Below are 14,804 nucleotides of genomic sequence, written 5' to 3'. Positions count from 1 at the left end.
TTTTGTTGTTTGTTTGTTTGTTTTCCTTGGTCCCCCAGCTTCATCGGGTGAGTAAGGTGAAATTAAAAAAAAAAAAAAAAAAACAGACACACACCCAAAAGAGGAAAGAAACGACCCATTATTATCAACATAAAACGAGAAAAAAATAAATACAACTGGTGTTTTGTGATTGCTTCGTGTGTTTTTTAATTACTATAATTACTACTTCTCATAACTACCAGATGTCCATAATATTATATGTTCTTGCTTCACTTTAATTTCACCACAAAATGACATGGAATTTATTTTAGTTCGTTTTATTTTTTATTTTTTATTTTTTATTTTTTATTTTTTTATTTTTTTTTTTTTTATACTTTAATGCTTTAGAAGACTTACACTACAGTACATTACATTTGTTTAACCCTACATATATTACATTACACAGTACATTATATTATGTTACACAAACATACTACATTACTTACGTTATACGTTACAAAAGTAATTACGGTACATGTTAAACACCTAATCTCCAAAAAACTTAATAATCTTATACATTATATTACAAAGAGTTGATAATTGGCTTCCACTTTTCAACGTGAGTTTTCAGTTTGTTATTTTTTAGGGCAATGGATCGCTCAATTGATTCAATGTATTTTATTTTTATGATAACATGTGGCAAAAGGGGTAGAATATTCTTGAGCCGGTTAGAGTAAATGACCTGTTTACCAATAATAATAATATGATTTAGAAGGGTCCAATTGAGATTCTTTTGAGCTAGGCCGAAAATGATATCGTAATCATTTAAAAAGTCAATATTTATGTCTATGGATTTTAGCCAAAGAACAACGGACTTCCAAAAGTCGATGCTATGTTTACAATAACAAAAAAGATGCTCGAGAGATTCCTCAGACGTGTGACAGAAAGTACAAAGAGGAGAGCTGACTATTTTCATTTTGTATAGAGATTTGTTGGTGTACAGTATCCGATTGAGAATTTTGTATTGGAAAATTTTTGTATTCGTGTCAATTGTAACGACATGTGGAATTAAGTAAAATGTTTCCCAGTCTAGCTCGTGATTGTGAAATAATGTTGTATATTTGTGTCGTGCCGCTGGGTCTACTTGAATCGTCTCCACCAATTCCCAGTATAGCTTTTTCGAGTTAATCGAATCAAGCGGAAAGCATTTACCATTTAAATAGAGGGTATGTTGCAATACAGGTGGGATGTAAGATTCAATAGGAGTCCCATTCGAGTTAATTAGGGCTTTCCACGGAGAAGGAAGAGAGTCAAAAATACCCAGTAGTGAGAAAAATTCAATGAGCGTAAGCCCAATTGTCGCAAAAGAGGGCCAAGGCTTTAGCTTGCCGTTCTTGGTCAGAATGTCAGAAATGAAAGTGATACCCTTTGAGAGTAGTCTTCTGTAAAAAATAGGTTTGCCGTTGATGCGTACGAATTGATTGTTCCAGAGGATTTGGTTTAGAACTTCGCCACGGGACTCGGCAGGTTTGGTCGTTAATTTTGACCAGACATCAAGACAGTCTCTGTAAAAGCTGGGAATATGGTCTGGTAGGTCAGCAGGATTGAAATTGCAGTATAAGGGAAATTTTCCGCCATAGTCCTTGAGAAAGAACGAAAGAAAGTGTTTCCATGGGCTGTCGTAATCCTCAATATATTTTTTAAGACAGATAATGCGTTGGGTATCGATAAGAGTTTTAACATGTGGCATTCTTAGACCACCATTCTTATAATCACTGATTAGTGCTAAGCGTTTAATTTTGTCACATCCCTTCCAGATGAACCTGTAGATAATGGAGTTAAGCTCTTTGATTATTTTTTTCGTGGAGCACATGAGTGATGCGCGAAACATAAATTTTGGTATAAGAAATGTCTTAACGACCTGGATTTTGCCATATAAAGTCAAGTTCCGCCATCTCCATCCTGCTAGGGTATCGGAAAGCGACTTTAGAGTTTCATCATAGTTGAGCTCTTGTTTTTTCTTCAAATCGTAGGTAAAATGAACGCCAAGAATTTTAATTGGTTTATTAACTTTGTCGATACCAGCAGGAAAGGGTTGGTCGTTATCGTGGCTGGTTCCTAGCCATAAAGCTTCGGTTTTCTCCGCGTTGAGCTTCAAGCCAGAACACAATCCAAATTTATGAAGAGTCGTGGAAAGATTTTCGAGGGAGTTGACGTCATGTAAAAACGTTGTCAGATCATCAGCGAAAGCTGCAAGTTTGATTTCCTTGTCAACGACAATACCTTTTATACTCACGTCACTTCTGATTCTAACAAGCAACACTTCGAGAGCAATGATAAAGAGGTATGCCGACAGCGGATCCCCCTGCCTGACACCTCTTCGAACGTCAAAAAGCTGAGAAGAAAAGCCGTTGTTTATAACACAGCTCGATATGTTACAGTACAGTACAGAAACCCAACGGATAAACGATTCACCGAAGTTAAAAGCTCGCAAGGCTTTAAATAAGAAGGACCAGCTTAGTGAGTCAAAAGCTTTCTCGAAATCAAAGGCAACCATTAGACCAGACAGCTGTTGAATCTTAGTGTACTCCATGATATCTTCAATGGTGCGGATAGCATCAAAGATCGTTCTTCCTCTGACATAAGCATATTGGTCAGCCTGTATGATCTCTGGTAAAATTTTCTCTAAGCGTAGAGCGAGGGCTTTTGAAGCAATTTTCATATCCACGTTAAGAAGAGAAATTGGCCTCCAATTTTTGATGTACCTTCTATCTCTGTCTTTTTTGTCTATTAATTTAATAATGGCTTGCTTTTGTGAGGTGGATAGTTCGCCGTGCTCAAAGGAATAGTTCAGGGAGTCAGTGAGCTGCTGACCTAATAAATACCAGAAAGTTTTATAGAATTCAGCTGTGAGTCCGTCGTTTCCAGGGGTCTTGCCATTAGGAAATTTATTTAGCGCTTCAAAACATTCAGCGCGCGTAAGCAGTCCTTCACAACTCATCGACGAATTGTCATTTAACGTGGGTATGTTCGGATTTTCTAAAAAGTCAAAAGCAAATTCTTCGCCTTCTTCGGAGTCATTGTTGCTATATAGGTTTTGATAAAAGTCTCTAAGCTCGTTTATTATAGATTTAGGATTGACTGTAATTTTTCCGGTGGAATCATAAAGTCGCCTTACAGCAGTTTTACCACACCTAGTTTTTTCCAAATTCAAAAAGTATTTTGAGTTTTTCTCGCCGTTCTCGTACCAATTGATTCTAGACCGCACAATGTAGCCGCGCACGACATAGTCATGGAGAAGCTCATATTCGTGTTTTGCAGCTTCAAGGTCGTTTACATTGTTTTGTGAGGGGTCGTTGTTACAGATCGATTCGTGTTTCTTTACCTTCTTTTCCGCTTCAGCCAGGCGTTCTCTGCGCTCTTTCGCTTTTTCTTTGCTGTATTTGATAGTAAAAGCTCTAATCCTATATTTAACTAAGTCCCACAGAACTCGTTTGTCAACAACTTCTTTAAATTCCTCAAGCCATTCAGAATATTTTAAGGTGATACGTTCAACGTAGGAGGAATCTTCTAATAAACTTGAGTTGAATCTCCAGTAGGACGGACCATGAGGTTGTTTGTCCAGACTGTTAAGAAGCAGAGTAACTGCTGAGTGGTCTGACTTGATAGCAGGAATAATCTCAGTTTTAGATACATCGTCTTGAGTTGCTCTACTTATGAGCCAGTAGTCCAGCCGTCGCCTAATAAACGGCCTTTTCTGAGTCCATGTAAAGTTCTTTTTATCGGGGTGGTGTATGCGCCAAATATCAATTAGATCATAAGCCGTCATTAGTTCTTCAATCTTTCGCACCGAAGGTTTCGTCTCAATTCTACCCCCGAGATTGTCCAGCGTGGGATTCAGGTGGGTATTGAAATCGCCTCCGATAATGATCTGGCAGTCTGGATCTACATCCAGCTCATCCAACACGGATTTAACGTCGTCGAAAGATTTACATTGCTCGCGACTTTTAGTGGGTGCATATAAGTTTACCAACAGGAATGGAGAATCTTGGATGGTTGCTTCGACAACGATATATCTGCCTTCGGTGTCAATATGCTCACCTTTAATTTCGAAATGAAGCTCGCTATTGAATAGAATTAACACGCCTCTGCCATGATTGGTACCGTGAGCAAACATCATTTTACCTTGCCACTGAAATTTCCATTCATTTTCAATTTCTGGAGTACTGTAGGTTTCTTGTAAAAAAACTATATCGGCATTGTGCTGTTTGGCCCATGTAAAAATAGATTTTCTTTTGAAATTGTCGCGAATCCCTCGAGCATTTAGAGACAATAGGTTAAAATTGTAATTAGCCATGAATCTCAATTGGATCCATTGAAAGGCAGGCCATAAAACAATAAACGAGTGAAAGCCATGAAAAGGAGTTAATGGGTATTTCAAGAAAAATTAAGCATCTGGAGAAATTACACACATACAAATAGACAAGCATACTACTGAAAAAGGCGTGAATGAAAAAGTCAAAAAAATCAGAGAAAACAAAAGAACATAAAAGCATATCTGTACTTACCAACTAGTTGTATGGGCATGCCTACCCTCCAGGTGTTGCTCCAGGAGTTACGGAATTCAACTCCATCAACAAAAGGTACCGCTAAGATTTACATATTCAACACATAGATAAATTCAAAAGTAACACCACTTAGATTTACATAATTTGGCAGGGTGTCAGATTGGACATAGAAATTATAATGTAGTAGCTGAATTTAAATTAGTGTCACTGTAGTAAGAGTTCCAAGCTTTAGTAAATAGCGCATTAAAGTTTCCAGTAGAAAAATAAATATAGTCAGTTATAGAAGACACATGTTCATTCCAAGGGTTGGTCAGGTGGCAGAAATTTTCCGTTCACGAACAGTTGATCTGGGTGGGCCTTGCTAAAGTGTACTCTAAAGCCTTTGTCCCGCGCCTGCTTGAACTTTTTCTGTTGTTGTTTACGAAGGTCGTAGAGATCTTTTGGTATGTCGTCGTACATAAAAAAGTCCTTGTCCTTTAATTTTATTCGGGCAGCTCTCATGACGTCTTCCTTATCGGTATACCTTAGAAACCGTATGATAATAGGTCTTGATAAGGTGCTATTTGGTTTGCCCAAGCGATGAACTCTCTGAAATTCATATTTGCCACGTGGATTCTCAATTTGTAGCTCATTTTCTAGGAAGTTGAAAACGATGTTTTTGGTGTCTTCGGGCTCAGAAGCCTTCTCATCGGTTGTATTCTCAGGAACTCCAAAAATTTTAACATTTTCTCTTCTACTGTATGCTTCCAAGTACAGAAGATCTTTCTTACACTTATCAAGCTGGGCTTTGTGATCGTGCAAGTCCTTCTGCAGATCGGCGACATCCTCCTCCGTATAATTAATCGATGTTTCGACTTCGCTAATCTTTTTATCTCTCTTCTCCGCATCGTCTTTAAGTACCGTTACATCGGCGTCAAGCCTGCTGAGAGTGGACTCGATATTCGCCATCGTAGAAGCCATGCTATCCAAACGACTTTCGATAAGGGAAAGCTTTTCAAGGCTCTTCATAATACAATCCAGCTTCTCAGTCACGTTCTCGGCCATGTCAAGAGCGTTGAGTACAATATCACACGAACTGGTGCTTTTAGTTCGTTTTATGCTATTCCATTTTTATCTTAGTTTATTTCACGACAAAAAAATATGGACCTCGACCTAAAAACAAGGGTGTCAATACAAACTTGGTTACGGAAATAGTTATGTAAATGGGACCAGTTCTACGCTTTAATTAGACACACTGGAGATATCGAATTAGCTTTTTTCTCTCTTTCTTTAAATAAAGCAATCCCCGTGTAAACAAAAAACGCGGTACCTTTTTTGCATGACTTTTTAATGATTCCGCTTTCCTTTTCTCTTGTGACGCAAATTACATGGTGTTGGTTTTTAATTTTCCTGAAAGAAAATAAATAAAAGATTAGTTGAGAATTTAACTGTTCCGAATACAATTTAACGAGACCTTATCATTTCAGCAAAGTAAAACTGACGTATCTGTTGAGCACGATTTTGAGGTGAACATTCGCACAGTGAATACGTGGGCACGTCTTAAGTAATATGATCTTCAAGGTGCTTGCTGCTGTTGTTTCTTGTGATGTCTTTGCTAACCCCCGATTTGGGCAAAAATTGTACCCGTGGCAGAATTTTACCCTTTTTTATATTCAAAATTATGTTAAATTACAGGGATAGTATTTCCGTAGTGAAAGTGAGAGGATGCTTGTTATCATGAAAAGGCAAATAATTTGCAGCACAGCAATGCTGTTTGTATTTTTAACCGTGCGAAGCCGGTTCATAATCTGGCCGGCGTTTTTTTTTCGTTTTTTGTCGTTTTTATTTTTTTGTCGGTAAATCGTTCCAGACCCACGCGGCCCAGTCGGCACCTTGGTCACGGTCACGCAAGTTTTGATGTTTACTAGCGATCACTCGTTTAACATGAACACTCTGCTCTCTATTTAGACGGAAATGTATGTTTTTGTGTCATTTGAGTGTTTTACCAGAAGAAAAGACTGAATAATCACAAAGAGAAACCAAAGACCGCTTGGACGTCCAAGCTATTTAAAACTTGTACTACGTTAGACCTATGCCACGCGATCGCTCGCCTGTAGCTATAAATAAACATTCACCTATTTTAAAAATATTTACGAATACTCTGCGCTCTGTTTGTGTGAAATATTTATTTTTGTGTTACTCAGGCGTTTGGCTCGGAGCGAGTACAAGTCGTACAATTTACCCGGAACATGCCGAATATTGGAAAATATTCCAATTTTTGTTTTGAGTTTATTTTCAGTGGGAATCGAAACGAAAATTGCAAGCTTAGCAAGAATGTGTCAAGGCACGGAATACACGTCATCGCGCTAGGGGAATTACCTTCTGAATCACGCAGTCAGGTTTGCTCTATTTATACTTTCAAAAGATCGTCGGACGACGCTAAACGGAGAAATACGACGGGATGGACTTAGTCTACTCTTTATTTTGGCGCGAAATGGACTTCTTTTCAATGCCATTCATGAACTGGTTTGGGTTTATTTTATTGAACATTCGGAACAAAATAAATATTTGCATGCGTAAGCAGAATTCATCCGGCCAGGCATGTGGTATAAAGCAAGAGATGACGCGGTGAAGGAAATTCATGTCACGCACACTCCGTGACTCACGCAAACATGAGTTGTGTGTTTCTCAAGTGACTGCTTTTCTTAAGATTTTTCACTGTTGGGCGCCGTGCCTTTTCAGCCAAAGAACTGAAAGAGGTGATCAAACATTAACCGCACGGTTACAAACTGCTTGAAGTTCTTGTTCATTTTAATGTGGACTGGAAATGACGGAGCCCTTTCCAATAAAGGTGAGTTCTACGAGTGAATGCGTTTGATCCAGGCTGTTGATTAGGGTTAGGCATGTCGATTTATTAATTTTTAAGAAAATTATCTAATGACGTGTCACGTGATCACGTGATGATGCGTTAGGGGAAGGAAAAAACACGTCGTGCCTGTGATAATGGAAAAGGGATATAACTGGTAAGCCTTAATTTCGCGTTTACTTCCTCCTGGCTATCAGTTGGGCATTATAAAATAGGAAAGACGTGAGAAATGATTAGTCACTAACCTTTTTTGTTATTTTTTGTTTTGTTTTGTTTTGTTTTTTCATCGTCCCCCTCTTATCTTGGAGTAATAAATTGCAAATACTTGTGTATAACGTTAACGTTGCGTTATGGGGCAAATAAAGGCTTCGAAGAAAACTACATAAGTTTCAGTAAATTCAACTTATTTTATATTACAGTTCCACCCAAGGTTATGTTGCCAGCTACCATTGTACGAGCATTGCCAGATTATGTACTGTCGTTTTCAGCAACTGGAACTCCTCCTATATACACAGCAATAATAAGAAAGAAAAAGAGAAAAAATAAAATACTGGTGACCACAACAAGCACTCCAAACATTCGCTTAACGAAGGACGCAAACTACATTTGTGTGGCTACCAACAAGTACGGAATTGACCAGAAGAAGTTCTCAGTCATTTTAACAACCGGTACGTCCAATTTCACCACGAATACCACAGTTTCTGCTTATTTTTCTTTTTTCTTTTTTTTTTTATCGAACTGGTAGTTTTGGTATTGATATTAAGTAGTTGGGTCTAATTTTCTTAAGTTTGATCCCTTAACTCCACCGCTGCTACGTTTTTCTCAATTCAAATCAAGCAACGAACCAATTGACTGACTGATTGATTGACTGATTGATTGACTGACTGACTGACTGACTGACTGACTGACTGATTGACTGACTGACTGACTGACTGACTGACTGACTGACTGACTGACTGACTGACTGACTGACTGACTGAATAACTATGTACTTTACAGCGACTTCGGTATTGGTTTTGATTGTTTTGTAAGTTGAAATGTATCAATTAGGCCTACAAAACGGATCTCCAGGGTACTAAAGAAGAATTACTGCAAAACCTATCTATTGACGGATCGCCAATAGCACACTTCTTCGGTTCAGCTGTCTTCTTTTATATGCCTTCTTTTATTATTTTTAGGTTGTGGGTCTCCATGTTCATATTGGTATGGCTACAACAGCGGAAATTCCCTTTCTTGCTACGGCGCATTACCTGCGGACATTATCAAATGCGCATCAACGATTACTGAAATTCTGTACGGATCGTCGATGGTGTTTTCCTTTTGTTTATTCATTATGTTCATGTTCCGTTTAGTGTGCGAGTATCCGAGGGGGGGGGGGGGGGGGGGTAGTACCCAAAAAAGTTTTGTACGGGGAAGCTCCGCCCCGAGCTCTTACCCCTTACCCTTTTATATACCATTTTGCCAGAAATTGTACACCTTTCGTATACCTTTTAATGAAAAAAGGTACCCCTTTCATATACCTGAAATTTATGGTATAGAGTTAAAACATGACGTTTTCTTGTCATTTTTAAGTAGGGCTTAATAACTTGAAATAATACAGCCGTAAATTGCATCGGTTCGAAATATTTAATTGAAGGCCCTTTCAAAAACCTAAATGACAGATTTCCATACCCTTTCATATACCTAAACTTGTGAAATCTTTACCCTTTTCTATACCTGAAGCCTGAAAAAGGTACACCTTTCGGGCGGCGCCTCCCCGTATAGGCCATTATAGGGAGTCCCCACCCCGGGGGGGCGGGGGAGCGGCGTGTATGGTGTTACGACTACTATGGTACAGACGCTAGCAAGGTTGTTATGTTCAGATGGGATGAAGGTGAAAAAATCCCGATCAAGAACATTGAAATTGGTTACGTAGAGAGTTTTCTTATATAAGGAAATTAATTGAAGAAAAAAAAACATATCAATCTGTTTACTTACTAACGAAAAACCGATTAAAGGTCTTTTCTGCTTTCAATTCTATTTTTTTTGCAGATATTTACCATTGCTTAAAAACGTTTCTAGTGTTCCTGATGACATATTTTCCAACTTCCCAAACCTACGGTCGCTGTAGGTAGAAATTTCCTGTAATTTCTATCAAAACTCCTTTTGTATACCAAGATCCATCCATCATTGTATTCTTACATTTTATTTTTATTTATTTTTAATGCATTTTCTTTTTTAAATTTAACGAAAATGGTAGCATAACAGGAAAGGGACCCGATTTTAAATGCCAGTTCAAGATTAGAGGTTGGGAAATAACTCCAACCCAGTGTATTAAAAACGACGAATGAACTTGGTTTTCCCGTACCTATTACTTTAATAGACATTTCTAACAACTGTACTTTAATAAGAATTACCTAGCGCAAAAAAAAAAAAAAATGCCAGTTAAAATTGAACGTGCAGATTATTCAGCTTACCAATACATAGCTTAGTAATAAAGTACGGGGTTTGAACCCAGGAGTATGAGTAGGTCGAATAGTTTGATCGTCCTGGTGAAAGTAGTTCTGAGAAGAACTGTTGTTGGTGACTGACGTTTCGACAACCTGAGCGGAAGTCATCTTCAGGTAAAAAGTTGTTATCAGTCGATGATGTTATAAGTCTGGTCCGTTGAAAATGATTGGTCAGTTGAGCCATAATGTTATTGGCTGTAAGACTGGTGTAAAGTTTGTCATCAGTAATTGGTCAGTTTCGATCGGTCTATTGTTAGTCAAATTAGGTCGTTCTGTTGGCAGTTCGTTTGTCGTTTCCGTTAACGTCATGAAAAAGTCGTTTGTAAGGTGCTGGTAGTTGTTGACATCTTTTGATAGTCGTCTACTCTAAGTTTGTGTACCAGCTTTCCCGAGTCAGTCGTCGGAAATAGTTAGCACTGTAGGTTAAGCATTCAGCAGAGTCCCAGTCAATTTTGTGGTTAGTAAGTCGATGGTGTTCAGAAATGTCATTGTGATTGTTGACATCACCATTTCTCAAAGCTCGTTTGTGTTCAGTCAGTTTTCGTGCTGAGACTGACTGAACACAAACTTAGTGTCAAAGTTTAGTGTCAAAAAAACAAAGTTTGATGAACGGCGCAGGGGTATAATTAGCTAGTTGTACTCACATCTTGACGAAGCGAGCGCCAAAGACGTACGGTAGTCAGGAGGTTATCCACTCCTTCTTAAAGAATCCCGCCCACCCACTTTGCATTGCGCGCCTCTATTGTTGTTATTATCCGGGGACTCCTGATATCCGTTCCTTATATGGGCACAGATCTAAGACACCGTATCTGTGTACATGCAGAGAAAATATGAGGATTTCAACACAAGAAAACAAGATCCAGTTCAGGAACGTCAACAAATGGACAAATGGCTTGAAAACAAACTTAAAACTAACAAAATTAATTACTGTTGCTCTCTAGACTGATGTGAAATATTTTAGTAGACTGGTTTAAACAAGGAATATTTCGCTCAGAACTTACTTGGAACGACTTCATCTTCATCTGCTTCGTATGATCTGCACCGTTCACGAAGGTCTTCCAGGCTTTGGTGAAGTAATATTTCGGCAAACTGGCTATTACTAAGCCCTTTGATACCAAGGCTTTCCTTCCTTTGAATCCAGAGGTCGAACGTTGATTGCCGCAGAATAATTTTCTTGGTTTGTTCCGTCTTCGGCCGACCGCGCTTTGGAACGCGAAATGCCATCCGACATACAAACGAGTATTTAAATGACAAATTGAAAGAAACCAATAAAATAGACACTCGAAATAAACCACAGATAACTACTAAAGATTTTGACGGGAGTTAAAGTAGCGAACACAGCGTGTACGCGAGGATGCGCTTGGATTGTTGACCACAATATTGAAATTATCCAAAACTAGATGTCATACAAAATGGCGGATTATGCTTTTGAGGCGCGCAATGCAAAGTGGGTGGGCGGGATTCTTTAATGATATAACTGTTTTACTGTGAGTTTCAAATAATTATTCACTTTGCTCTTTTGTAGGGACTTGAAATATAACAACATACCGAACCTAGAAGAGAACATTTTTGCGAACCTGACAAATTTACAAATTTTGTAAGTTCAGCAAATAAGTTCAGTTGTGTTTAAAAGCATGTATACACCCGATTCAAGAAACGTTGGAGAATGTATACATAATCCACATTATTTTAAGACATGTATACACCTAATTAAAAGACGATGATACATTAAAAGCACAAACCACAAACGGTGCGACCCAAATATTTACCGGGAAATCGGAATAGAAAGTAATCTTCGAAGGTGACAAAATAAACTGAACATAATAAAAAGTTAGGTTTCATGTTTCATAAATGGTGCTCGTAAAGCTTTTAAAGGAAGAAGATATATTGATTATTAAAGAAAAGAACGTCACTTAGGTTACCAATGCTGACTACCCAGAATCTCATACGGTCTTAGCGTCCGTGGTGTATGCTTTCAAAAGGCTTTACGTTTCCTCTAATTGGTGTACATACCAGTTTATGAACTTGCGTTCAGGTATCCGCGTGCCATCATTTCATGTAACCATACCCAATGAGATAAACTCTGTGTTCGTAAGTAACATTCAAATAAATCCGTATTTAAGAAAACCGACACATTCATGACACTATTATATTTATAGGCGCCAAAATGTACGACGGGAAGACCAAACAAAAACTTCATGTTCGCTTTGATGAACATCGCGCTCTATCCAAAACCATTAGCAGTATATCGACTCTACACAACAAACTCGTCCTTTTTGTTACCAAAATCCTTTCGGTCACTCTTTATTCATACTTGCGAAGCTCACCATCATCGAAAATAATTGTACAAGTCAAGTCAAGTCATACCAGCCCCTATTCTATTCACTATTCGCCATTCTCATAAACTGTTCCTAATCACATTTAGGTGTTCATACCAAATTATAATGACATTTGTATTATATTGCATTATTTATTAAAAATGATTTGTCTTTTTATTGTATTTTTACCCTCGATTCTCCTTTTTATCAAACCGTATTAGATATAACGTGCAAAGTAGACAGATGTATTATTGTTATTGCTTCGAAAAGTATTTACTGTTTACCATTACAAAGGTACTTGGAATACAGCAAAATTCAGAATCTACCTCCAAAATTGTTTACTACTCTAACGCATTTACAAACACTGTAAGTTTATCTCCATGTTGTTCGCTCTGTGTAAAAAAATACATATTTATAAGGCTAAAACTTGCTTCATAAGTGTACTTATCCAGCTTTTTGGCAGCTAAGTGATATTGTTATTCACGTGCTTCCGATGTACGTAATTGCATGATCATTACCTTAGAACTCTATGGCTGTACAGGACAGGGCAGAACAGAACAGAACAGCACAGAACATGGCAGGACATGGCATGACATGACATGACATGGCACGGCACGGCACGGCACGGCACGGCACGGCACGGCACGGCACGGCACGGCACGGCACGGCACGGCACGGCACGGCACGGCACGGCACGACACGACACGACACGACACGACACGACACGACATGACATGACATGACACGACACGGCATGACATGACATGGCATGACATGGCATGACATTTCTTTTATTTTATTTCATTTTATTGCATTTTATTTTATTTCATTTCATTTTTCAATTTTTGCAGACATCTTTCTACCAACAAAATTAAGTACCCCCCAGAAGGCTTGTTCTCATCATTGAGATAGCTGAAATATCTGTAAGTATTAAAAAACAGTCATGTTTACATATTTGTAGTTGTGCAGGCATGGCTGATACAAAAGCACTCTTAAATTAGTTTTCTGGCTATAAAAATATGTGCAAGGATTAAATCGTACAACTTAATTATAATTGAATTGCCAAGAACTGCAACGAAATCCAAATCAAACACTAGTGCGTAGTAACGGAATAACAATCCGTTAAAATGCCAGAAACCGTCCTCCAACATAGTAGATGCGCAAGCTAAGGAGACTGGACAGGTTAAAATATCTTCTCCCCTTCTCCTTCTTCCTTTGAACTTCCAACATTTAAAATTCTAGGCTGAATATTTTCTTTAGACCATAACGTTAAATTTGATCGGTTAATCTATTTTAGCGCTTTGGGCGATGCTTGGTTTCACCGGTCACCATATTTTACAAGTATCCACCTCCTTCTTAACCTGATTGAATTCTTATTGTACCTGGAACGATACAATTTATAAGGGATTCCTAATAATAACATGTTGCACGACTGTATAGACTGTCAGTAAAGTAAGTTCAGATGTCGTGCATTGGTAGCTTCTGACTTTCTTTTTTTGCTGAGCAAGTGGCCCCAAAATCTTATTTGAGAACCTTCTGTAAAGTCGTCCATTCTTTCACGCCGACATGCTTAATTAACTAGAAGTGCTAAGCCTCAAACATATCTGTCCGGTTGATATATTTGCAGACAGTTCCGTGAAAACAGCATTCAAAACCTACTTGAAAAAATATTTTCTAACCTGACTAATTTGCAAAAGCTGTAAGTTCAAAACGTCGCATGAAACGTCAACCTAGAGAGTGATTTACGTGTTTGTCTGTAGAGAAAACCTCGATCCCGAGCATTGTGTTATAATTTTAATTTATTAAAAAAATATAGATATGAAGGCGACAAAATTGTTTTCCAGTTGTTTACTTTGTTAAGAAATTTGAGAAAAAATATCTTTTAAGTGTCAAAAAATAAAAATTAAACAGATGTTTCGGGCTGAGCCCTTCTTCAGTGTTATAGCCTGAGTATCAGGCTTTTCTAAAGGCGAAGGGAAAAAGGGTAGAAGCGCGAAAGGAAAGAAAAGACTGACACAGACGCTTTTATTCAAGTTTTTCACCCCTCACGGCGTGATAAGCGCCAACCAATCAAATTCATTTCCGGTTGTCACTTGCGAAGCCGGACCAAGATATAAGTGATAAGACACAATACATCTTGCAACAGTATTTATTAATGCCGATCCCGGCATCAATAAAATGCAAGTAATCAACGTTGTCACGGAACATATATCTTTTCCTTCCACGGCGAAAATTTCGAGAGTTTAAAGCATATCTTACAAATAGAATTGAGCAAAAACAAACTAAACTAGCAAAACATGTGGCCAAGAAGTGTGAAACAAACAGGAAACCACGCAGCGCAGACTAATGCAATGACCTCTAGACATTTCTTTGGCCACAATCTTACGGCTCTATTTAATACATAATGCCTCCAAATAAAACAGTGCCCTTCAGAAAGAAGTAAGAAGCAAATTACGTCTAAAAACCAATTTAACACAGAACGGCAAGGGTACAAATGTCACAAACGTAGGAGACGTGTTAGGCCCGTCACCTTTATTTTGCTAAAACTCCGAGGACGTCTTTCCGTTTCACAAGCAGCTTTCGAGGCATGATTTCTGTCCTCTATTACGTCTAATTCCAGGAAAAA

The 14,804-nt window shown here is 38.2% G+C and overlaps 2 protein-coding genes across 2 annotated transcripts; one reads left to right on the top strand and one right to left on the bottom strand.

Annotated features, from left to right (window-relative positions):
- Positions 1-4,820: 4,820 nt before the first annotated feature.
- Positions 4,821-5,570, bottom strand: LOC144659188 (uncharacterized). Its single transcript, XM_078519625.1, has one exon. It carries the CDS (start codon positions 5,568-5,570, stop codon positions 4,821-4,823), a length of 750 nt encoding a protein of 249 aa, XP_078375751.1.
- Positions 5,571-6,197: 627 nt separating this feature from the next.
- Positions 6,198-9,420, top strand: LOC144659187 (uncharacterized). Its single transcript, XM_078519624.1, has 5 exons — positions 6,198-6,281; positions 7,305-7,356; positions 7,791-8,039; positions 8,550-8,680; positions 9,403-9,420. Exons 1-5 carry the CDS (start codon positions 6,231-6,233, stop codon positions 9,418-9,420), a joined length of 501 nt encoding a protein of 166 aa, XP_078375750.1. The 5' UTR covers positions 6,198-6,230.
- The last annotated feature ends 5,384 nt before the right edge of the window (positions 9,421-14,804 follow it).

This window comes from Oculina patagonica, chromosome 7 (genome assembly GCF_052425735.1).
Source record: "Oculina patagonica isolate OP01 chromosome 7, crgOcupat, whole genome shotgun sequence".
Lineage (NCBI taxonomy): Eukaryota > Metazoa > Cnidaria > Anthozoa > Scleractinia > Oculinidae > Oculina > Oculina patagonica.
Note: the sequence above shows the minus strand (reverse complement) of the source record. Positions and strands in the feature narration are given on the sequence as shown.

Bases quoted from the DNA above. Each gene is read 5' to 3' on its own strand.
- LOC144659188 (XM_078519625.1), bottom strand. From the start codon at position 5,570: ATGGCCGAGAACGTGACTGAGAAGCTGGATTGTATTATGAAGAGCCTT.
- LOC144659187 (XM_078519624.1), top strand. From the start codon at position 6,231: ATGCTTGTTATCATGAAAAGGCAAATAATTTGCAGCACAGCAATGCTG. The intron at 6,282-7,304 runs GTATTTTTAACC...AACTGCTTGAAG, and splicing joins GCAGCACAGCAATGCTGTTT to TTCTTGTTCATTTTAATGTG. The intron at 8,040-8,549 runs GTACGTCCAATT...TATTATTTTTAG, and splicing joins CTCAGTCATTTTAACAACCG to GTTGTGGGTCTCCATGTTCA.